The 26,155-nt window shown below is 37.2% G+C and overlaps 1 protein-coding gene across 21 annotated transcripts in view; it reads left to right on the forward strand.

Moving 5' to 3' along the window:
• Positions 1 to 26,155, forward strand: part of R3HDM1 (R3H domain containing 1) — a 203,123-nt gene that overhangs the window by 143,464 nt on the left and 33,504 nt on the right. For all 21 annotated transcript variants that reach the window (XM_042948556.1, XM_042948563.1, XM_042948558.1 and 18 more), the window contains 2 exons: positions 7,713 to 7,867; positions 12,431 to 12,582. In XM_042948556.1, coding sequence (XP_042804490.1) covers positions 7,713 to 7,867; positions 12,431 to 12,582 — 307 coding nt within the window. The remainder of the gene's footprint in view (positions 1 to 7,712; positions 7,868 to 12,430; positions 12,583 to 26,155) is intronic.

The following is a 26,155-nucleotide window of genomic DNA, read 5'->3' on the forward strand; positions in this document are numbered from 1 at the left end:
TGATTACTGGTGCAATTTCATTGCTGGTAATCGGTATGTTCAAATGTTCTGTTTCTTCCTGATTCCATTTTAGAAGATTATATATTTCTAAGAATGTATCCATTTCTTCTAGATTGTCCAGTTTGTCGCATATAGTTTTTATAATATAATCCTTTGAATTTCCATGGTTGTCAGTTATTATTTCTCCTTCTTCGTTTCTGATTTTCTTTTAAATTTTTTTTAATGTTTATTTATTTTTGAGAGAGAGACAAACCGCAAGCAGGGGAGAGGCAGAGAGAGAGACGGAGACACAGAATCCGAAGCAGGCTCCAGGCTCTGAGCTGTCAGTACAGGGACTGACCTGGGACTGCGAGATCATGACCTGAACCAAAGTCAACCACGGCCACTTAACCGACTGAGCCACCCAGGCGCCCACTTCATTTCTGATTTTATTTATTTAAGTCCTCTCACTCTGTCTCTCTCTCTCTCTCTCTCTCTCTCTTTTTAGTGAGTCTGGGTAATGGTTTATCACTCGTGTTGATCTGTTCAGAGAATCAGCTCCTGGTTTCATTGATCTATTCTTTTGTGTTTTTAGTATCTGTTTCATTATTTCTGCTCTGATCTTTATTATTTCCTTCCTTCTACTGACTTTGTGCCTTGTTCTTTTCCTAGCTCCTTTAGATGTAAAGTTAGATTGATAATTTGAAGTTTTTCTTGCTTTTGAGATAGACCTATATTGCTGTAAACTTCCCTGTTAGAACAGCTTTTGCTGCATCCCAAATATTTTGGCCCATTGTGTTTTCATTTTCATCTGTCTCCATGTATTCTTTTAATTCCTCTTTGATTTCTTGGTTGAGCCATTTTAGTAGCATGTTATTTAGCCCCCATGTATTCATGTTTTCAAATCTTTTCTTGTGGTTGATTTCTAGTTTCATACCATTGTGGTCAGAAAAAATACATGACTGTTTTTTCTTAATTTATTGAAATTTGTTTTGTGGCATAACACATGATCTGTTCTGAAGACTGTCTCGTGCACTTGAATGTGTAAGCTCCTGTTTTTGGATAGAATGTCCTGAATATATCTGATAGGTCCGTCTGATCCAGTGTGTCATTCAGAGCTCCTGCTTCCTTGTTTTCTATCTGGAGGATGTATCCATTGATGTAAATGGGGTATTACCATCCCCTACTGTTATTGTATTACTATCATTTCTTCTTTGATGTCTTTTAATAGTTACTTTATATATGTAGGAATTTCAAAGTTAGGTACATAAGTACTTATTATTGTTACAACCTCTTGTTGGATTGTTCCCTTTAGCATTACGCAGTGTCCTTCTTTGTTTCTTGTTACAATCTTCGTTTTAAAGATTGTTTTGTGCAATATGAGTTTCACTACCCTAGCTTGCTTTTCACTTCCATTTTCACAGTACATTTATTTGTATTCCTTAACTTTGAGTCTGCATGTGTATTTAGGTCTGAAGTGAGTCACTTGTAGGCAGCATATTGATGGGTCTTGCTTTCTTATCCATGCATTCACCCTGTGTCTTTTGATTGATGCCTTTAGTCTATTTACATTCAGAGTAGTTATTGATGGGTATATATTTACAGCCATTTTGTTATTTGTTTTATGGTTGTTTTTGTAAGTTCTTCTCTGTTCTCTGTTCCTTTCTTCTTTTGCTCTCCTCTTTTGTGGTTCGATGGCTTTCTTCAGTGAAATACTTAGATTCCTTTCTCTTTATTTTTTGTGTATCTATTACAGGTTTTTGTTTTGTGGTTACCATTAGTCTCACATATAATATACATATAGAAGGCTATATTACATTGATAGTTGATTTAAGTTTGAACCTATTGTAAAAGCAATAAATTTTTACTCCCCTCCACGTCACATTCTATGTATATGATGTCATATTTACATCCTTTTTTAACTTTTTTTTAAAGTTTATCTATTTTGAGAGAGAGCAGGAGTGGGGTAGAGAGAGGGAGAGAGAGAATCCCAGGCAGGCTCCATGCTTAGTGAGGAGGTCAACGCAGGGCTTAATTCCATGACCATGAGATCATGAGCTGAGGCTAAATCAAGATCTGGCCGCTTAACCAGCTGAGCCACCCAGGCACCCCTACTTCACATCCTTTTATTTTGTGGATCCCTTAACTGATTTTCATAGATATATTTATTTTACTGGTTTTGTGCTTTACCCTCAGTGATTAATCTACCACTTTGATTGTGTTTGTATTTACATATGAATTTTTTTTCTTTCATAATTTTGTTACTCCTGATTATGGCCTTTTCTTTCCACTCAAAGAATGTCCTTTAGGGGTGCCTGGATGGTTTAGTCAGTTAAGCATCTGACTCTTGATCTCACCTCAGGTCTTGATCTCAGGGTCATGAGTTCAGGTCCTGCATTGGACTCCACACTGGGGGTGGAGCCTCCTTAAAAAAAATAAAATGGATTTCTCTCTTCGTCACACTGCTTTCACTTACTAAGTGTCTTGGTGTGAACCTCATTGGGTTTAATTTATTGGGGGCCTTCTGTGTCTTCTGAATCTGAATGTCTTGTTTCCTTCCTCAAATACAAGAAGTTATCAGCTATTATTTCTTAAAATAAATTTTCTGCCTCCTTTTCTCTCTCATCTCTTTCTAGCATCCCAATACTGCAAATGTTACTACACCTGATAATGTCACTGAACAACCTTAACCTGTTCTCATTTTTTATTATTTTTTCTTTTTGCTGTTCAGTTTGTTGCCTTTTCATTACCTGCCTTCCAAATCACTGATCTGTTCGTCTGTATCCTCTAATCTGCTAATTCTCTCTAGTATATTTTTCATTTCGGTTATTGAATTCTTCATCTGTTTCTTTTTTATATTTTCTTTGTTGAAATTCTCATTGAGTTTGTCCATTTTTTCTTTCTCAAGTCCAGTTAGTATCATTATGACCATTGCTTTGAGTTCTTTATCCTGACATATCGCTGATCTCAGGTTCATTTTGTCCTTTTGCTGCAGTTTTGTCCTTTCATTTGGGATGTATTCTTGTCTCCTCATTTTGTCTAACTCTCTATGTTTGTTTCTGTGTATTAAGAAGGTCAACTCTGTCTACTGATCTTGAAAGTAGTGGCCTTAAGAAAAAGAGGTCCAGTGGTGCTCAGTAGCACAGTATCCCCTTTTTACCAGAATCAGGTGCTTCGTGGTGGCTCCTCTGGGTTGCTTGTGCTCTGCTTTTGTGGCTGAGCCATTTTTGCCTTCAGTCCTCTTGGCTGTAATGGCCCACTTTGCATGTTGTAGGTAGGATTTGGTCCCTGTGCTGTTTAGGGCCCAGACTGGCCCAGGATCACTGTTGGCCTGTAGTTAGGCAGTGTCAGCAGTCAGACCACAGGCCTGCCCTCAGCAGATCACCATACAGACCTGCATGTTGCATTCCCTGCCTTGTCCCCTGAGAGTCTTGTGTTGGTAGGCAGGACCAGCAGCAAGCAGACCAGATGCCTGCCCCCACTTTGTCTGCCATGGCTGCAGGGCTCCCAAAATGGCGGGCTCTCTTCCTGTCCTGCCCCCTGAGAGCTTTTTATTGGTGCGTGTGGCTGGCAGTGAGATCAGATGTCTGCTCCTAGGCCATCTGTTGGGGCTGCAGTGGAACTCGTTGTGCCTCTCATCCTTGTCCAGGCTGCTTGTAAAATGTGACACAGCAGGAGCCACTTAGGATTGTTATCTGTAGCATTTAAAACATCTGGAATAAGGCAAAGAACAAAATTAGAAGAAGATTAATGTGGGCTTCTTAGGAAAGATACTTTCTTTTAAAGTGTTTGATGGGGTGCCTGTGTGGCTCAGTCGGTTAAGCGTCTGACTTCGGCTCAGGTCATGATCTTGCGGTCCGTGGGTTCAAGCCCCGTGTCGGGCTCTGTACTGACAGCTCAGAGCCTAGAGCCTGTTTCAGATCCTGCATCTCCCTCTTTCTCTGACCCTCCCCTGTTCATGCTCTCTCTCTCTCTCTTTGTCTCAAAAATAAATAAATCTTAAAAATTTTTTTTTTTTTTTTTTAAATAAAGTGTTTGACGTTCTGGGGCGCCTGGGTGGCTCAGTCGGTTAAGCGTCCGACTTCAGCTCAGGTCATGATCTCACAGTTCATGGGTTCAAGCCCCGTGTCAGGCTCTGTGCTGATAGCTCGGAGCCTGGAGCCTGATTCTGTGTCTCCCTCTCTCTCTACCCCTCCCCTGCTCACGCTCTGTCTCTCAAAAATAAATAAATGTAAAAAAAAATTTTTTTAAGTGTTTGACGTGTTGTTTTTTGTTTTTTGAGGGGTTTTTTGGTGAGAGGGAAAGACAGGGAGGGCAGGCTCCAGGCTCAGCACAAAGCCTGGCACAGGGCTCTGTCCCATGACCCTGGGATCATGACCTGAGCCAAAATCAAGAGTCAGATACTCAACTGACTGAGCCACCTAGGCACCCCTACATTCTTATTTTTAATAGCTCTATTCTTATTTAAGAATATGTTCCCAGTTTGTTTATGCTACTTTTTTTTTTTAATTTGTTTTTAATGTTTATTTTTGAGAGAGACACGGGCAGGGGAGGGGCAGAGAGAGAGAGAGACACAGAATCTGAAGTGGGCTGCAGGCTCCGAGCTGTCAGCACAGAACCCAGTGCAGGGCTCGAACTCATATGCCACAAGATCATGACCTGAGCCGAACTTGGACGCTCAACCAACTGAGCCACCCAGGTGCCCCTATACTTTTTCCTGACATTTTTCCTTTTCCTTAAGTCCAAGCTCAAATGGTATTACTTCTTTCAGGATTAATTTCACCCTCCTATTTTTGTAAGTGTTTTTTATACTGTTATTCTAATACAGTATCAGGGCTAAGAATACCTAATTCAAAGAAACGGGACTATGTCTTATTTTCTTTATATCCCCACCAGTAACATCCTGGGTTCACAGCTTAATACCCTATGTAACAAATGATGAGGTGATGGAGTCGGATGTTTTATACTTCATGTTATGTTGTCACATTGTCAAAACGTGCATGACGTTTGTGTGGAGATACACTGTGGCATGGATATTGATGGGGATTAGGTTGCATTAGGGAATCTAAAATAGCATTAGAAATTTACTGATGCACATTCCATGATGTAATGTCCTATGACATGGAATCTATAGCTATTTATTGAAAGTGTTCTCTGTCAGATGTTTTTTTCATAAGAAAATTTTAGGCTGGGGGCGCCTGGGTGGCTCAGTCGGTTGAGCATCCGGCTTTGGCTCAGGTCATGATCTCACGGTTGGTGAGTTCAAGCCCCACGTCGGGCCCCATGTCGGGCCCTGTGCTGACAGCTCAGAGCCTGGAGCCTGCTGTGGATTCTGTGTCTCTCTCTCTGCCCCTCCCCTGCTCATGCTCTTCCCTATCTCTCGAAAGTAAATAAACATTAAAAAAAAAAATTTTTTTAAATGAAAATTTTAGGCTGGAAGGCTCCAGTGTGAATCTCCAGAAATTAGTAAATTTAAATAAATAAAGGAAATCAGAACACTTGCACATAAATTGGCTTTTCTTTTTCAAAGTTTTATTTCAAGGTAACCTATAACTTCAAATGTATTTTGAATAAACTATAAAAGTAGTATGAGAAACAGTTGTGAAGTTCCCTGGGAGGATGTGACTGTTTTAAGTTGAGGTATTTTAAGTCAGATTACATTACAGTGAATTCTGCCAGGTATCTACATTTTTCTTTTCAGTTGTATAGGACTGTAGGTCTGACAAGTCTGTCATAAGTTACTTTCCCAGTCTATAAAGAGCTGAGCCCAAATTCTGACACTGCAGTATATGCTTGTGTATGTGTATGTTCTGAGATGGTATTTCCAACACAAGAAAAGATCATATCTTCACATCCCATTTCCATTCCTGCCCTTTACGTTCCTAGGTGTGGAAATGTGTCAGCGTATGGTTTGATGGTGTTTGGCATTTAGAGCATGAATTTGAAATACATGTGATTTGATAAACTTTAAAGAGGGTTGAATGTTAACTGTTAGACTAAAGAACAAGAAGTAAGTTTCTTCTCCCCTTTTCCTTTTTCTGCCTGTGAGTTTAAGTATTATAGAAAATTCACTCACAGAAAGGTTTAGGAAATAGCATATTATCCATCACTTCATTACTGACTAGGATTAGAATATAAATTTTCTGTACAAAGTTAGAATAGTCAGAAGTCATTTATAACGTGGCCATAAAGCATTATTGCCATAGACCTAGCATAATTTTACAAAACCGTTCACTGTTAAACAGTTCACTGTAATTGGATTTTTACTTTGTTGTTGTTAATATGTTTTTTAGTTAACAAATAATGCTTTGTATTTCTTTCTTTGTAAAAGGTTGATGTCAGATTGTATTTAGCTATTTAGTCATTGAGCAGAATCATAGAGGCTCCCAGACAACTACATTGATACTGTTATCTACAGTCGGTACCTGAGATGGGATCTTTGCCATGTCTGTTGCTTAAGAGATTAATAAGCATAGAAATGAAAACTGGTATTTATAATATAGCAAAATATATTTATAGTATTACCAGAAAAATCATTTCACTGACCTTTAGTTGTAGAAATTTGCATGGGCAATACTATAGTTTGGTTCATCTTTGTAGAAACTTTTCAAATACCCTGAAGCTGGATGGTTATTTTTATCTGGTTTCTTAAAAAAGAAAGAGAGAGAGAGAGAGAGAAAGAAAAGGAAGGAAGGAAGGAAGGAAGGAAGGAAGGAAGGAAGGAAGGAAGGAAGAAAGAAAGAAAGTGATTTGTGGTAGCTTCTAGTAATTTACTTAATTTTGAGATAATGGGTTTACCTAAAGGAATCCTCTTGGTGTCAAGAGACAAAATATGATTCTTCTTTTTTTTTTAATGCATTTCTTACTACTCAAAGCTTATCATTGTGGAGATTCTTGTTTAAATAACTCATGAATTCACTTGATAAAAATAAACTTATACTTTTAATTTACTACTTAAGTTACTAATAGTGCCTTCAATTTAGAGAAGAGTTGTCCCTTAGGTGTTTCATGTGTGACTTCAGGTAAATTACTTAATCTCTTTAAGGACCTGTTTCTCTGTCAAGTGACCTTAATAATACATTAAGGAAATGATCTAAAAACGTGCTGAATAACTCCATTTTTCTTGTGCCCTTTACATATTCCTAATATAAGGATGCCTGTCTTAGTGTGACAACCATTCTATAAAAGTGGTTCTCCTCTTTCCTACTTTTGGTTTTCAGAAGAGCCAGATTCATGGGCATGCAACCTCTGATGTTACACAGGGCCCTGTGTTTGATTTGATGTTCTGCTGTTACCAACTAAAATTCTTAATAATTTTTCAACAAGCAGCCCTACATTTTCCTCTTGCACAGGGACCAGAAATTATATATATATGGTCCTCAGAAATCAGTTGTCATATATAGTTGTCATAATATACATTGAATAGTAATTTTCTATGTAAACCATATAAATTTCCTTAACTACAAAGGAAATCTTTGTACACAAATTTTATCTGAATGTATTTTAATTGGGGAAAAATACAGCTGGGAGTTACCATACAGTAAATCCTTTAAATGTTAGTTCTCATAATGAGGGTTTTTTAAATTTGCTCTTTTAACAGTTCTGTTGTTTTATTTTTATTTATCTTTTTGTCATCTTAAAACACAAAAGTATTTGCTTAAAACACAAAAACATTATGTTAGATGAAAAAAAATTAAATTCAAAGCAAGGTTTAACTCCTTATGCCATTACAGGTTATCAAGTTATACCCAACCACCAGCAAAACTACCAAGGACTAGTTGGAGTTCAGCAACCCCAGAGTCAGAGTCTAGTTGGTGGCCAGCCCAACAGCATTGGAAATCAGATCCAAGGAGTAGTCATCCCATATCCTTCAGTGCCATCATACCAGGTATGTTGTCACTATTAGCATCTTTGGATAGAGGTAAATACATAAAATATATAGCTACAGTGCATCTTCTTTCTTTTCTTATTATAGGGGAAATGATTCTGTGATACATAATTTATAGTCATAAGAGTTGTATTAGTTATAGCAATTTTGTTTTACCTCATTGTATTGCTTTATTCATTCAATTCTTTAATTTTTATAAATAATTAAATGTGTACTACCACGTGAACCACATTGGTATTGGCAAGAAAATTTTCTTTGGCGTTGTCTATGTTTCCAATGATAGAAACATATAACAACCTAGTATCTGATTCTTTTCTTCAGCTCCTTAGAAAGTCTTGTTGAGAGGGGGATGACAGGGAAAATAGAGGGAGAGGTAGGTATTTAAAAGAGTGAGGCAGAATACAAACTATAAATCAGTGTTGATAGAATAGAAAAGAATGTCAGGTTTTCCATGGAACTGATCTTTTTCCCTACCACCAGTCCTAGAAAGGAATGGCATATCATGTATTAAAAATGTTGTGGACTTTTGGTCACTACATAAAATGAGTTATGAAGTGTATCTTGTCTTTATATTCCCCAGAACAATTTACACGAGCACAGAATAACTGTTGTACAGAATACTGAATATAGTTTAACAGAGAACTACTACACTTTAAAAATTTTTTTATTATTGGTTCTATTTATTTAAAAGTCATAAAACTGGGGCACCTGGTGACTCAGTTGGTTCACTGTCTGACTTTGGCTCAGGTCACGATCTCCCGGATCATGAATCCAAGCCCCACATTGGGCGCTCTGCTGACATTGCAGAGCCCGCTTCAGACCCTCTGTCTCCTCTCTGCCCCTTCCGCACCTGCCCAAAAAAGTAAACTTTAAAAAAGTAAATAATAAAAGTCATAAAACTATTTGAGTTTTCTATGTAAAAAGTGCATTGGGGGGCGCCTTGTGACTCATTCGGTTGAGTGTCCAACTTCGGCTCAGGTCATGGTCTCATGGTTCTTGAGTTCAAGCCCTGCATCAGGCTCTGTGCTGACAGCTCAGTTTTGAGGCTCCTTCAGATTCCGTGTCTCCCTCTCTCTCTGCCCCTCCCCCACTCGTGCTCTGTCTCACTCTCTCTCAAAAAAATAAATAAACATTTTTTTTAAAAAGTATTGTGGATTTTAATTTATAGTTGTAAAGTAGAAATACCTATTGTTTCATGTATAGGTCAGGTATATTTAGTGTAATATGACACATTCTCAGAAATTTGTTTTATCTTTCCTTCATCCTTCTGGAATAACTTGCAAGTGAGTTTGTTTTATTAGCCTAATGGCTTTCCATACCTGAGTCTATTGTTAAGAAATCCAAAGACCATTTTCATTCATCTCAATGAGGTAAAGATAAGACTAGTTAGTAAGATACATGTACATGTAAACAAGTTGGTGATGTATACAGTCCCATAACAGGATTATGAAATAAAACCATGAACTGATTAGGAACTTAAATACAGAAGTTCTCTGGAAAGATAAAAACCTTTAACTAGCTCTTAAAAGAAAATTATGGGCATAAGTTGGTTATGAAGAAATCCTGGGGATGGGGAAGGATATGAGCAAAGGTGCTAGCATATTCCATATAATTCCAGAAATTTTAAATTGAAATTAAATGTAAACTACAGAATTGTCAAGGAAGGGCTAGTGAGCACTAACAGTATGTCTAGTTTTCTAGCTTCCTGATAATAGAAAGCAACTAAGGAAGAAAGAAAACTAGGTTTTATATTTTTGTTTTCTTTCCAATCTCTCATGCTTTTTACTCCTTATCCTCTGTACTTGAGCCCAGGCACATGAGACTGCCCATCCCCTACTTCTCCATAGCTAGACATTAGACAGGATCAGTACCAGAGCAGGAACTCTCCCTTGTCAAGGACCTTGCTCATGCTTCCTAACCCAGTACCCAGGCACTGTGAAAATAAGATCTGCCCTTCACCTTTAGGGGGTTCACAGTCTGGTGTGACTAATACAATTTTTAAATAAATTACAGACTTGTTAGTATAGTTCTTTAAAATGAGCTATATATTGAAAATGTTTCAGTGCTAAGACAGTAATTATAATTTCTATAGCATACTTGTTTTTACAAGTTAAAAATCATTTCTCAAGGTATTTTATATAATCTTCAAACTGGGTAAAAGACTATGAGAAGGATGGCTCTGTAGAGCATTAAGAACTTGCCTTATAATTCCTACTACCTCTCGTAGACAGGCTAGGTGGTGATAAAATGCCATCTAAAAAATAAGCCAGAAAAATCATCTGTCCTTAGTAGATTGTATTTGGTGGCCATAGGTCTCAAGTACTGTTCCCTCTCTCTTTTTTGGTACTTCAATTTTTTCTTTACCACTAGTTGTAGATTTATTCTATAGCTTAAATCATCTAGATTGAGCTGTGTCATTTTCCCTGGATCTGTCTTCCATATATATTAACTTAGATACTATCATAAATAATAATTTTAGAATGTTGCGCTCCCTCAGTAGACAAAAAGAGTTATTCAGAATTGGATAAATCAAACCAGTAACTTTCTCTTTGCAATAATTGAGCCAAAGTGAAAGTAATAAAGGATTACTGTGTTTTTTAAAAAGACTGGTTTGCATTTCAGTAACATGTTATATAGCAAGACTTAGAAGTTAATCAATTTCCAGTGGTGCTTGGGTGGCTCAGTCAGCTAAGCGTCTGACTCTTGATTTCAGCTCAGGTCATGATATCAGGGTTTGTGAGTTCAAGTCCTGAATCAGACTTTGGGATGCTGACAATGGATCCTCTCTGGTGCCCTCTTTCTCTGCCCCTCCCCCACTTGCACACTCTCTCTTTCTCCATGAAAATAAATTAATTAACTTAAAAAAAAGTTAATCAACTTCTAAATCACAGAGGCCAGATAGAATAGTGAGATGATTAAGGAGCTGACACTCTGGAACCAGAGGGCATAGGTTCAAATCTTTTTTTTTTTTTTTTTAATTTTTTGTTTTTAATGTTTATCTTTATTTTTGAGACAGAGACAGAGCATGCGTGGGGGAGAGGCAGAGAGAGGGAGACAGAGAATCGGAAGCAGGCTCCAGGCTCCGAGCTGTCAGCACAGAGCCAGACGCAGGGCTCGAACTCGTCAACTGTGAGATCATGACTCGAGCCAAAGTTGGATGCTCAACTGACTGAGCCACCCAGGCGCCCCCATAGGTTCAAATCTTAACTTCCCTGCTTGCTAGCTATACAACCTTGGGCAAGTTACTTAACCTCAATTTTCCCATCTATAAAACAGGGATAATAAAAGTACCTTTTTCAGGTTATTAGGAAGACTTAATATTATAACACACAAAGTTCTTAGAATGGAACCTGATGTGTGATGGTAACTAGTCAGTAATATTAACTTCCATTGTCATCACTATCCTACTTTTACTACTATTGATACTACCATTGCTAACATCGTCATCATCATCATCATAACCTTCAGAAGCTTTTACATTGGCCCTATTTACCAAAATCACTATAATCCACCCGTAATGTTGTGGCACATTTATGAATTAAGAACCCATTAGAACAACAACATCAGAAGAGCCAATTGTGTCCGTGGTTTCTATTTTAGAAAGTAGAGAAACCAGTGTACTGAAAAACCGATTCTGTTTATGTGGTTTCTATGTAGATAATATAGAAAACAGAACTGAAAGATCTGCTATTCACCAGATGCCTACTGTACTAGATCCTGTAAATAGAGACTACAGTGGAGATAATGCCTCCCATGAGATGGAAGTAGTGTCCCATTTTTTCAGATACGAAGCTGATGATCCTCAGAATAGTTAAGTCATTTGCCCAAAGTCTCATAGATAGCCAAGGAATGGAGTCTATACCATGTCTGTTTATCTTAAGCTCCAAAACTCACACTCTTTATGATGCAGTGTATCTCCCTGGTGCCCTACCTGAGTTTTACTTAGCTCTGCCTGAGACAAACTGTATTGTATTACTTTTTCCACATCAAATCATCATCCATATTTGGAAATGTCATCAGTGTTTGGAAACCATTTCTTTTTTGGTTGTTTTTTTTTTTTTTTCTTTTAGTTTGTTTATTTTGAGAGAGAGAGAGCGTGCATGTGAGTGGGAAAGCAGCAGAGAAAAAGGGAGAGAGAGAATCCCAAGCAGGTTCCGCACTGTCAGCACAGAGCCCGACCCGAGGCTTGTACCCACAAACTGAGATAATGACCTGAGCTGAAATCAAGAGTCAGACACTTACCTGACTGCAACACTCAGGTGCCTCTGGAAACCATTTCTTTTTTAAAACAAGTTTTACTTAAGGACATAAGTCACATTTTATGTTTATAACCGAATACATCTAGCCTACTATACAACTGATAAAGGCTAGCCAAAAATAATAGCTGGCTGAAAAGACAGAAATAAAGTTGTGGTACTGTAGCTAATTTATCATGACAGCCGATTGGCAGTTTTAGCTTATTCCTAAATGTTTATACTGGAAAAGTTTATGGAGGCTGGAGACATTAACATTTGCCAGATTTTGAAGAACCTTTTTCCCTTTAAATTGTCTTTCAAATTTTAGGTTTCACTGCCTCAAAGTTCTCAAGGAATTGCCCATCAGACTTATCAGCAGCCTGTTGTGTTCCCTAATCAGTCTAATCAAGGATCTATGCCCACAACAGGAATGCCAGTTTACTATAGTGTCATTCCTCCTGGTCAACAAAGTAATTTAAGGTGAGTATGACCAAGAAACCTAATCCTATAGCTTCTCATTGTTTATCATGATTATGGTCTGTTGCTAATTTTAAAATTGAGTAAAGAGCATGACCTGAAGTGATTGTCTAATATAGAATAGAAAAACTATGATACAGTCTACTTTTCTAATAGTTCTTTTAACAGAATCCGTATATGCAAAACATTTCATATGTAAACTGAACAAGAGTCAAATCGTCTCTCATGTGCCTAAAAGTAGGCAATTCTCCTCTTAACCAGTAGTTGGCCATAGACCTTGGAGTTTGGAGCATTTAATATTTAAGGTTTTTGTAAGGAGTCAGGGGAGAATGTTTCTTGTGTATAACCTTAGCAGCAAAATTTCTTAACTGAAATTTTTCAGGCTACAGGGAACTCATTTTTCATCAGTAAGAGGAGACAGGCATATAGAAGAAGCAAATGATAATAGCTCTGTGTAAAAGCAAGTTATGAAACTACTTCTTTAGCTGCTTCAACTTGGAAGAACAGAAGCTTCTCTGATAAGCCTAATGTGATATAAATAGTAATCTTCCTTTGAATTGGGTAACTTTAGTCCATTATTCAGAAAGTATTACAGTCTTTGATTTATTCTCATGACATCCCTGTAAGGTTGCCAGAGGGACTGCATTGCTCTTTTCGAGAAGGAAGACCTAAGTTTTCATTGCTGGTAAGAGGTTGGCACCGGTTATGGTTACTGGTGATGATATTTAGGGGTGAGAAAAGGATTGACAGACTTGTTTCATTGAATCTACTTGGGAGAATGGAGACTTGGCTCTCGTATTTGTTACCAGACACAACACACACACATAGGACACACACACACAGAGGATTTGCTTATTTCCTTGCCCTTTCCAGCTCTGTGACTGTCACAGATTGAAGAGGCCCAGGATTTTTAATCAGCAAGTTGGTTGTGTCTTTGAGGTAGAGCAGCTACACACTGAAAATAGAAATGTGTACTGTGTTTGGGGTGCCTGGGTGGCTCAGTTGGTTGAGCATCCAGCTTCGGCTCAGGTCATGATCTTACTGTCCCTGCATGTTCAAGCCCCACACCGGGCTCTGTGCTGACAGCTCGAAGCTTGGAGCCTGTTTCAGATTCTGTGTCTCCCTCTCTCTCTGCCCCTCCCCCACTCATGCTCGCTCTCTCTCTCTCTCTCTCTCTCTCTGTCAAAAATAAAATAAACGTTAAAAAATTAAAAAAAGAAATGTATACTGTGTTAAATTTCCCATTTGTTGTATAAGTTTAAATTCTGTAAATAAGGAGAAATGCTCCCAATCTGAACTTCTTTTTCTGATTTATGTAAATTTGGGGTCTGTAATGCCAGTTCAGGATTTCAGTTGTCAGAAGCAGAATTTTGTGCTAACACAAGTGAAATGGATGGTGTGAGAATGGCTGTGAATTATCTGCTTTTTGAACCAAAGTGTAACGTTTTGTTGACCTGAGAGAAAATCACCAAAGAAATCATTCCAATGTACAGCAGAAGCTGAGAGAAGGGGATATTACTTAATACAGTGACTTATTTGAGATCAAAAGACCCCTGCTTTTGTAAGTTTTATAGGCTTGCATGCTGGGTAGAGGGGCTTTCTTGAAAGAAGATCAAGTCTAAAAGGACCTATAAAGATGGCTTAGACTTTATAAAAACTTTCCCATGTTTGTTATATTTATCATTCCTTTGAAACAAAAGCAATCTTGTCTCGACTTCCGAGGGAGCTGGCCCTGGGAGTGTCTATAGATGGGAAAGAGCACAGCTCTGTAACACCCACCCCTAAATTCAACCTTATTTTAAGAATGATGGCAGGATGGGGCGCCTGGGTGGCTCAGTCGGTTGAGCGTCTGACTTCGGCTCAGGTCATGATCTTGCGTTTTGTGAGTTTGAGTCCCACATCGGGCTGTGTGCTGACAGCTCAGAGTCTGGAGCCTGCTTCGGATTCTGTGTCTCCCTCTCTCTCTGCCCCTCCCCCACTCATGCTCTCGCGCGCGCGCTCTTTCTCTCTGTCAAAAATAAAAATAAACTTTAAAAAAAATAATGGTGGCAGGATCTAAAAACCGTCAAGTAGAATGCTTATAACTACACTTTGGAAAGAACCATACGAACCTTTAGTTCCTAGTCCTGCTTCCACAAGAAAATAAAAATATGGGGAGCTGGCCTTGGCCTGAGGAATAGCTTGGAAGCCCAGCAATTAAAAGAGAAGTGAGATTCCCCTCCAACTTTAATCTTGAGAAAAACTTTTGGGAATTACTCAGTTTAGTGCGTAGACCTAGAAGAGAAGGGTAAGATAAGTTTGAAATAAGCTAGCTGTAAATTGACAGTAGTGATTGGTTACTATGTAACAAACTACATTGATCTCTTCCAACTACAGATTACCAATGTGAGAAATGGAATGGATGGCACATAAGGCAAGAATGTGTATCCTGTCACACTTTTATCCTGATACCTTTTATGCTAGTTATTGGGTAGGAATATAAGTCGTACACAGAATTGATTAAGGATACCTTTGAGTGGAAAACATCTGTAACTAATGTTATTTTTTAATTTTTAAATTAAAAAAAAATTAACTATAACAGCATTTTAAAAAATGTAACAGCATTCTTTACTGAAATTTTATTGGTGATTCTGGGCAATATTTGATAAGCAAATTGCTATAATATTTCAGATTTCCAATGTAAAGATCAACTGTTGGCACTTATTAATTAGATCATTGTATTACAATCCAAGGGCTAATATTATAGAGACCATTCCTTCATAAATCTAGATTTGTTCTATAAATTATATTTTATTTACATATTCCAGTGTGTTTACATGCAGAGCAGAGGTTTATCTGAATATTTCAGCACCTAGAGCAGGGCCTAGCCCAGGGTAGAAGCTCGGTAAATGCATAGTGAATTGAATACACTTCTTTAATGACAGAGGCCAACTTACACATAGGTATTGGTACATATATATTATTCTCAATTATGTACAGTTATTGGCCTTAATGTTACTATTTTGTGTCTGCAACCTCTATATGCTCTTAAATTTTTCGTTAATATTTTTACTACAAAATAAATTATGCTTGCTGACACAAGTTAAACGATCAATACAAAGGTGTGTAAAATGAAGGCTAATCATTAGGCCCCACTCTGCCCTCACCTCCAGGTGACCAGTGTTCACGTTCTAGAGTGTGCATTCTGTCACATTAGCCTCCTGCCCAAATAAATACATACACATCTAAAATACACAGGTATTGAAATTATGTTAGGTGGTAGATTCTAATGAAATAGACAGTATCTTGTATTCAGTCTTTAACAATGTATTGTGAAGATCAGATTAGTAAGATTCAGTGTAAGACATTCTTGTTTTGTGTGTTTGTTTTTTCCTCATTTCATCACAAACATAATTTTATGTAAATGAAATCATATGCAGGCAGTATTTTGTTGTTCTGATTGCCTTCTCTCCCCTGACCCTGTCAACGAGATCATTTTCCATATACACACATGTTGGATAACCCATGTTTCTCTCCTGGTTTGTATCCTTCCTCACTTCCTCCTTGTACCTAATCATATGGTAACACAGATAATGGGTACGGAGACACAAGTAAGATAGATTAACACAGACATAAAATGGAATTTATAAATAGTTTAAAATATAAAATGTCTACAACTTGCTTTTTTTTTAAATATACAACCATATCATGTTTGAAATATGAGAGAATTAAATCTTTCAAATTTAGTAATATGACTGATAACAGATTTTTTTTTTCAGCTAGCTTCATTTCTTTATTTTAAGATACTGCTTATAACTTCTGCCATTTTCTCAGGAGTCCAAATGTATGCCCTGTTCCTTAAGGCTCTTCATCATGGAATCTACCTGATTTGATATCAGGTTATGAAGAGGTCTAACTTAGGTACTTTTTATAGATAACTGAATCTTGTGCCATGAGGCGTTAATTGATTGGGGGGGAGGGGGCATTAATTATATGGTTAGAAAAAGATGAGCTAAGGGGGGCCTGGGTGGCTCAGTCGGTTAAGCATCTGACTCTTGATTTCGGTTCAGGTCACGATCTCATGGTTTGTGAGATCAAGCCCTACATCTGTGCTAACTGCACCAAACCTGCTTAGAATTCTCTCTCCCTTTCTCTCTGCCCCTCCCCTGCTCTCTCTTTCTCTTTCTCAAAATAAAGAAACATTTAGAAAAAAATTTAGAAAGAAGTTGAGCTTTGGAGTCAAAACCTGTCTTCAAGCATATGTGACTTTAGGCAAGTTTTTTAGTCTTTTTGCACTTTGGTTTTCTCATGTGTAAAATAAGAATAATACCTCACAGGATCAGTGTGCAGAATTCCATGTGTAGGACCTTGTGTATGAAAATTATTCTAAAATATAGTATATACTGCCTATGTTCTTAGGTGGAAGACACTGAAAATTGTTAATAAAACTTTTTATTGCTTATTCAGAGCCATAATCCTGAGCATCAGTAATTATGCTCAGTAATTGTGCCCCCACAGAAGTTTGAAGCATGTTGGAGATATTTTCACTTACTTTCTAATCTCAGGCTCTTTCTTTGTCACTTATAGTCAGCGTAGGTGCTTTAAATCTGCAGTGGAGTTACTAGAACTAGGTTTTTAAAAAGAAAGGCTGTGAGTCAGATCCTGGAGGGCTCTGCTTTGAAAAAAGGTTTTGATATCTTTGAGGAATTTGTGACTTCTGTTTTAATAGTTCACATGCCTTTACCTCATACCTGGATCTGAGCTGTGTTCCAGATTATTGTGCTTGCTGGTCAGACACTTACCCGAAAAGTAGTAGGAACGATGAAAGAAACCATAGAGTATCATTAGTTTGTCCTTGAAGCAGAAAATATTTTCGAATGTTATTCCCAAGTAGACTAAATATAATAAAATGTTAGTTTATTTTCTAAATGACTTGTGTTTTCTATGTGACCAGAATTTACATATTCTTTTCTTGTATGCCAAGCATACTTCTTAAAAGACATTCACTTTGTAGATTTAAGAACATTTATCTTGGGGTGCCTGGGTTGCTCAGTCAGTTAGGCATCCAACTCTTGGTTTCAGCTCAGGTCATGATCTCATAGTTCGTGGGTTCGAGCCTCATGTTGGTCTCTGTGCTAATAGCAAGGAGCCTGGTTGGGATTCTTTCTCTCTGCCCCTCCCCTACTTGTGCTCACTCGCTCTCTCTCAAAATAAATAAACTTTAAAAAGAAAGAAAGAAAATTTATCCTCATTTACTTCAGTGAATTTGAAATCTGCATTTTTACCAAAACACTAAGCTGAGGAATGAAAAAGTATACTACATTATCCCTTCAGAATAACTTACATAAAGGAAATATATACAGTTGAACATTGTTGTCAATTTGTATTTGCAAAATTGCCTATTCCCTATAATTTATTTATAATCCAAAAATAGATATTTGCAGGCTTTCTCAGCCATTTGAACATATGCACAGAGCAGTGAAAAATTTGAGTCACCCAATGTACACATTCTCAGCTGAGGTCAAACAGGTTAAGTCTTCCGCCTTATTTCAGCTCTCATACTGGAAATTTCCTTTTCAGTCTATTTAGTGCTACAGTTTTGGCATTTTTGTGCTATTTGGTAATTTTGCTGCTTAAAATAGCCCCCAGGCATAATGCTGAAGTTCTGTCTAGTGTTCCTAAGCACAAGAAGGGTGTAATGTGTCTTATGGAGTAAATATGTTTGTTCTGGAATGAATTATATTGTTGGCCATCAGCGCAGTGTTAAGGAATCAGCAATGTGGCACATCCAGAAAAAGGAAGAAATCCACCCATCTGTAGGTGAGACCACTCCAGAAAGTACTAAGGTAACCTCTAAAATATGTGATGAAGCTATATAAAGATAGAAAAGCAGATAAATTTGTGGATTCATGGGATGACAACCAGTAAGAAAAGCATAATGACAGCATTGTGAGGCCAAAAGCCAAGGAAATTTGTGGTCAAATTACTCTGGGTCAGGAAAGTGTTAAAGCCCTCTCAAATAATGTTTAATAAAGAAATACTGCACACAATTAGTTATTGTAAGAAGTCTACATTAAAGGTCTTTAAACAGATACACATAAAATTAAGGTTACATGTTGATCAGTTGATGAGGATATTGTGACCAGAGAGGCTTTTAGTAACCCTGTATTTCCTGTAGAGACAATGGCTCAGTAGTTGCTAATTCAGTGTTCATGTGACTTTTAGAACATAATTATCATGAATAACAAGAATCAACTGAATTTTATGCCTCATACTGTGTTAGACACCATAAAGGCATCCAGAATGCAGTAATAATGTAGAGTTTATATTATCAGTGAGTTTTAATCATTTCTACTGCTAAAGCCTACTAAATCTTAATAAAGCTTTGACTTAATAGTCAAGTAAAGACTATAAAATTTGACAATTCTGTAGCCTTTATTTTTCAGAAGACTATAAAAGGTTTGCCTTCCTCTCTAATGCTAAAGATTCAATCCAGCAAGAATTTACATATTTAAATATGTTTAGATATGGAAGAAAGATAAGACATAGTCCTTGTCCTTAGGGAGCTACAATTTTTTTTTTTTATGGAGAGCTAAACTTAGACATAAGAAACAAGTAGGAAGTCCTCCAAAATGAATATAAGGAAGGATCATTTAAGAGCATTAAGGAACACAATATGTATAGCTACTAAGCATTTTGCTAACCAAATGGTATATAACCTTAGCATTATTACTGTTTGAGCCCTGCCTACCTGGTCAGCATTTCTCCACCTTCTGTTTCAGTCCTTCTAAAATGGGGTTTTGGAGGTGCCTGGGTGGCTCTGTCAGTTAAGCATCCGACTCTTGATTTCGCTTCAGGCCATGATCTCCCAGTGGGTCGTGCTCCACACTGAGCATGGAGCCTGCTTAAGATTCTCTCCCTCCCTCCTTCTGCCCCTCGCCCACTGTGGTGCATACATGCGCTCTCCCACTTTCAAAACATGAATTTTTTTTTTAATTGGGATTTCATTACAGAAAGCTTAGAAATGCAGATAAAACCTTTCTTCTAGAATGTCTTCTTGTCTATACTTTTTACATTTCTAGAAGCTTGTCTTTAAAGTGTCCTTTGAAAAGGATAAGAATGTGTGTTTGTTTTTATTTTACATATACACAATGAAACATGGGAAAAGTTAACCATAGAATTTAACCTGAAGGTCTAAACTTTTCTACCCTGATTTCTAGAACCCTACCTTATTAACATATCTGCCAGTGATTTCTAATCTCATCAGCTTGTTAGAATAACCTGTAGAGCCCTTTAAAAATACTGGTAATAGGGACTCCTTGGTGGCTCAGTCAGTTAAGCACATCCAACTCTTGATTTCTGCTCAGATCATGATTCCAGCGTTATGAGATTGAGCCCCACATTGGATTCCACAATGACAGTACAGAGCCTACTTGGGATTCTCTCTCTTTCTCTCTCTCTCTCTCTGCCCCACCCCTGCTCGCTCTCACATGCATGCGCGCGTGCTCGTGCGCTCTCTCTCTCTCTCAAAATAAATAAATAAACTTAAAAAAAAAAAAAAAAAAACCACTGGTCATAACCCCTAGCTCTCTCCATTCTCATTTCACTGTCATGGGCCTGATCTAGATGATTCTTCTGACAAGAGTTAAGACCCTTCACCTGCATTAAGCCCTTCTCATCTTGTTTTTATCCACAGAGTTGAGCTGTGTGTAGCCATAACCCAGTAATATTTTACACGTCTGCAGGAAAATTATGTCTGTTTATCACTGTTTATTGATAAACTTTCATCCAAGACACAATGTTTAAAGATAAAACTGTGTAAATTAACCCCGTTCCAACAAGTGTACTCAGTTTTAGATCGAAAATATATGTTAAACTCTGACCTTAAAGAGTCCTCATCCATGCACTCTTTATGTTTTTTATTAATGGACTGTAATGAGCTCCATTCTGTTAACAAAGAAGAGGTAAGATTTCTGTAAGAACAGTGAGACTTTGTTTTGAAAAATGTCTTCCTTAGCTTGAGAGTTGCTTAGCAACCTCTTTTTCTTTTTTTGGCAGAGGCTTCTTATGCAGAAAAATAGAATTTGAATTGTTAATTTTATTTTTCAGCTCAACCTTTCACTTATCACTGAGACAACTTTTTGTTTGGATTAGATTATGTTGTTATGTATACTGTGAAGATTATCATTTTCAGCAAGCCATGTAGTGGTCAGAGAAGCTTAGTTTCACAACTAATCGTGGGATTTCTCTCAGTTTTTTGTATGGAGAGAAAATTAATTCCATTCCTACAATGTCTTCAAAAGTGGCAAGCTAGTTGGATAATATCTTAAAATGCCCTCATTTTGATGGATTTTTTCTTCCTGTTTTACCTTTCATTTCTCATTTTTGTCTTGAAACTCAAAAGGAGAATATACTTTTGTTTTTGATCTGTCATCTCAAAGAGCTAGCATACACAGAGAGAAACTTGAAGAGACTACCTTTATTTTTCAGAACTTGCTAAAAAAATGCTTCACAGTATCTTTATGAAATGATGAAAAAGAAAGGCTACTTTTAAGTCCTTTCCTTTTTCCTCCCCACAGTCTGTTTTTCCCCATTTTTATATCCTACTATTCCGGTGGTTTCCTCTTTGTCCTACTTCTGAAACCTGTCTTGGATTCATTTTATTTCTCCTAAACTTCTGATTTTGCATTTTAAGTTTTTCGTTTGCCTCAGCCATCCTTTGACATAATTGTTGATAACAAAGTCTCAGTTTGAACCATATCTTTTCATGAAGTTTTGTTTTTGTTATTAACTAAAAGTTAACTCCTAGCCTAGAGAAACAAATTGTAATAAGAAAATTATTTGGGGGCCTAAAACATTGCCTTTCCACAACATTCATTTTCTCTTCACTGAATGTAAAATCAAAGCTTTCTACTATTTTTGTAGGCATGTATTTATCAGCAAAATTTATTAGTAAATCAAGTTTCATTGACAGAATGTTAAATGGGAAGGAAAGAAGATGCTATAGCTATTTCATTTTTTGTGAGTTCAAAATGACTCTTAGTAGTAATATTTTGGATTAGAATAATAGTATTTAGTAGGTACTCTTAAAGAATGGAGAGGAAAGCTAACCTTTCATGCAAAACCTCTCCATTTTACACATAAGTAAACTGATCATATTTGTGGCTCATCTTCATTCTCTCTCAGTGGGTTTCTGTTGACAAATATCCAAAATATTTCTCCTACATCTGTATTTTGTCCATTTGAAACAGTCTTTTCTCTATCTCTGATTGTGTGTGTGTGTGTGTGTGTGTGTGTGTGTGTGTGTGTGTGTGTATGAGTGAGATACATAGTCATTGTAGAAAATGTGAAAATATAAAATGCTTCAAAACGTAAAAAAAAAGTGTGGAAAATTCAAGGGTACCTGGATGGCTCAGACAGCTCAGAGCCTGGATCCTGCTTCGAATTCTGTGTTTTCCTGTCTCTCTGTCCCTGCCCCGCTCATGTTCTGTGTCTCTCTCTCAAAAATAAATATGAAAAAAAAATTTTTTTTAAGTGTGAAAAAGCAGATCAACTATAGTCTCACCACCCAGAGATAATTACTGTTAAATTTTGGTACACTTCTCAAGTCATTTCTCAGTACATACCTAATATGTAAACTTTGGTAGGAATTATGTGTTTTAAACAGTGTATTTTCTGTAGTTTTAATTGCATTATTCATCAACTTTGGCTTACAAACTAAACCATATAAAAATACATGCTATAAACTTTTTAGTTTCTACCTTATCCATTGCCCTTTGTGCAAACAGTTATTATTCACCAAAATAATCACTGTTCAGACTTTGGTATGAACCTTTCTAACACTTCTACTTCTTTTAAATAGTTATGTGAAAGACTTGTGGTTTAGCAAGAGAGCATCATTGTTTTTGTTTTGATGTAGAGAGGTTAGGAATGTTTTTATCTGTGTTACTGTGAATTTTTTTGCACATGTGGAATTATTTTCATAAATCTCTTATTCTGCAGCTTGCTTTTTTTCATTAAATATTACTTTTGAATATCTTTCCACAGATTATTTGCATCATTTCTTTTAGGTTAGAATAGAGAGAAGCCACCTTGTAAGAGATCAGGCTAAGGAACTTGTGTTTAATAAGTTGTTGTTTTTAATTAGGGTAGTAAAGTTGCTGAAATATATTTGAATTAAACTGAAAACACAAGTAGAAGGATCCCCTAATACAAGCAAGCATCAAGTGGCAGGGTCCTTGCCTGTGGTGGTCACAGTCAGAAGGGGATACATCTAGGAGGCCTTTTGAAAGAAAATACAAATATTTGGTGATATTATAAGTGAGGATTAACAATTTCAAATATCTTGATGGATAATGTTTCACTAGCAACAATAGAATGTCAGGGTTGGAGAGTCACCTGGGTGGCTCAGTCAGTTGAGTGTCCGACTTCAGCTCAGGTTATGATCTCGCAGTTTGTGAGTTCGAGTCCCACATTGGTCTTGCTGCTGTCAGCCTGTCAGCGCAGAGCCCACTTCAGATTCTCTGTCCCACTCTCTCTCCCCTTCCCTTGCTTGTGATCTCCCAAAAATAATTAAATATATCTTTTTAATTTTTTAAACATTGGGGTTGGAGATTGGTGTAATTATTATTGGGATATCATTTACTTAAAAATACCTACTAGAAGGGCGCTTGGGTGGCTCAGTTGGTTAGGCGACCGACTTCAGCTCAGGTCATCATCTCACAGTTTGTGAGTTTGAGCCCCGCGTCAGGCTCTGTGCTGACAGCTCAGAGCCTGGAGCCTGCTTCAGATTCTGTGTCTCCCCCTCTCTCTGCCCCTCCCCTGCTCACACTCTGTGTCTCTCTGTCTCTCAATAATAAATAAACGTTAAAAAAAAAATTTTTTTTTTAAATACCTACTAGATCTAGAGTCAACAAAGTTATCAATAACAGGCCAGAAAGGAAATATTTTAGGCTTTAAAGACAAAAATATAAAATTGTTGATACTATTTTAGGTATTTTATATGAGAGAAAATAGATTTCCAGAGAAATTTTGTTGACAATATTCAAAATATAATAATAATTGAGGACATTTTTTATTTAATACAGGCCTACTAATGCAGTGAATAGAATTACTTTAGGTAGGGAGATAACATTTCATTTAATTAAGGGGCTCAAAATGAGTGTTTTCTATCAAACTGACTGCAAATGTTTATCAGTAAAATTCATTCTTGGCTTGCAGGCTATTCAGAAGCAGACACTGAGTCATACTTGACCCAATGGCCATAGTTTGCCAATACTTACACTAGATGATTAATAGCCAGCAGTAGGAAAGACCAATAGGAAGCAGTCTGAAATGAAGGCTGACTGCACAGGAAAAGAGGAATAGAGAAGCCAACATACAAGGAGATTTCAAAGATTAACAGATATTGCTAGGAATGATGAAAACCATTAGAGGGAGAAGACATTGGATATAACAAGAAGAGGTCATTTGCAACATTGCAGACAGTATGTAGTAAATTAGAGAACTCTGAGAAGGAAATGACAAGTTTAGATAGTTCATGAAGTCTTGTCTATAAAAGGTCCAGAGTATTTATCCAAAAATAAGTAGTACTTTTTTAAAGGATAGAAAAGAAAGAACTTGTATGAAGGAAAAATTCAGATAAAAAAAGTGTATTTTTTAAACTGTAAGGGAAAAGTAAATCTCTTAATTTTCCCTGTCTACTTTTTGAATTGTTAGATTTTCACTGTTTTCTTCCCCGTGTAAATTTTAAGCTTTTCCAAATTGTTTTTAAAAATCCAGTGATGTTCTGCACAGCCCAAGATTTGGAAGGGCTTTCAATTTTATTTGGTATTCCTCCAGGCCATAGGTAACCTAGATAACATGCAGTCCCCTGAGATAGGCCAAGTTTAGGAAGTGGAAAAGGTTTGACTTGGAAATGCCCCTTTGGCATATCCCATGTATTTTATTTTGTGAATAATTTCTGTGGCTTGGAAGTGTGCTGACTTTGTATTTCGCTTACTGGTGTTGTGAGCAGTATGAGGCAAGTTGATGAAAGGATCTTAAAAATCTTCATCCTCATGTCTTCCATTTCTAGCCAAGATGGGTATTGGGGACTGAATTTATCCTCCTGCCTTAACTTAAAAGCCAGAAAAATTGGGGCACCTGGGTGGCTCAGTCAGTTACCCACCCGACTCTTGGTTTGAGCTCAGGTCATGATCTCGCAGTTTATGACTTGGAGCCCTCTGCACTGGCAGTGTGGAGCCTGTTTAGGGGGTTCTCTCTCTCTCTCCTCTCTCTGCCCCTCCCCGACTCGCACACTCTCTCTCAAAATAAGTAAATAAACTTAAAATATTTATATATACAAAGCAAGTTTTTTTCAGACAGTGAGGGACAATAAATCCTGAAAGAAGGAAAATAAAATGAGTCTCATCAGTGCCCCAGCTTGCTGCCTTGAGAGAGTTTCCTAGCCACTACTCAAGGAGGGGGACCCAAGCAGTCTCTCTCTAAATTAAGGAGATGGAAGTAGGAGTGCAAGGTGGCTAAAGTTTACAGGGCAGAGTGCTGAAGAGAAGAGACTACCAAGAGAAGTCTGTGGAGATCTACAGAGGGACCCTTGGGAGTCTAATAGATTCCTGCCTAGTGCTTGTATGTACAAAATCCATCCAAGGCCAAGAGCAAGCAGGACAATCCCTGGAGCTCACACAAGGATGGGAATAGTTTATATTCCTACCAGCCGGAGTGTCAAAACCTTATTATATATGAGACATCGAGTAGAGGATCTAAAAGGACACTGTCTCACTAGTGGGGGAACATTAGACCTAGATTAAAGGCTGCTCTGGTCATGCCTAAAGAAAAGCAAGACTCAAAAGGATTAAATGATTTCTGGGTAACTTAACTGTGACTCAGGGCAAAGCTCAAAAATACTGTTTAAAAAACACAAGAATATCCAACACTCAACAAGATTAAAGTTAACAATGCCTGCCATCAAAAAAAAATTACCAAGTATGGAAAGAGGTAGGAAACTAAGGCCAATAATGAAGAGAAATATCAGCTAATTGAAACTGATTGCAAAACAATGTCAATATAAAAATCAGGGAAAAAAATGAATAGAACATCAGTGCTCCTAAAGGGGTCTAATACATATGTAATTGGCATCCTCAAAAGAGAGAAAAGGCTAGAACAAAAAAGTATTTGAATATGTAATGGCTGAAATTTTTTTTAATCTAATGAAAATTATAAACCCACAGTTCCAAAAAAAAGTTCAGTGATCCCCAAGCAAAAGAAACATAAAAGAAAAAAAACTTCTAAAATAAGTGGTAAAGAGAAAATCATAAGACGAGCCAGAGAAAAAAAGACATTACATAAAAGGAAACAAAGGTAAGAATGGCAGCAGACTTCCTGCTAGAAACCATACACGCCAGAAGTCAGTACCACAACATCTGTATTTGAAGTAGTGAAAGAAAAAAATCTAGAATTATACCAGTAAATTTATCTTTTAGAAACAAAGCTGAAATGAAGACAATTTCAAATGTACAAAAACTGAATTAATCACCAACTGACCTGCACCACAAGAATTGTTAAAGGAAGTCTTTCAGACAGAAAGAAAATTATGTCT

Source organism: Panthera leo, chromosome C1 (genome assembly GCF_018350215.1).
Source record: "Panthera leo isolate Ple1 chromosome C1, P.leo_Ple1_pat1.1, whole genome shotgun sequence".
Classification (NCBI taxonomy): Eukaryota; Metazoa; Chordata; class Mammalia; order Carnivora; family Felidae; genus Panthera; species Panthera leo.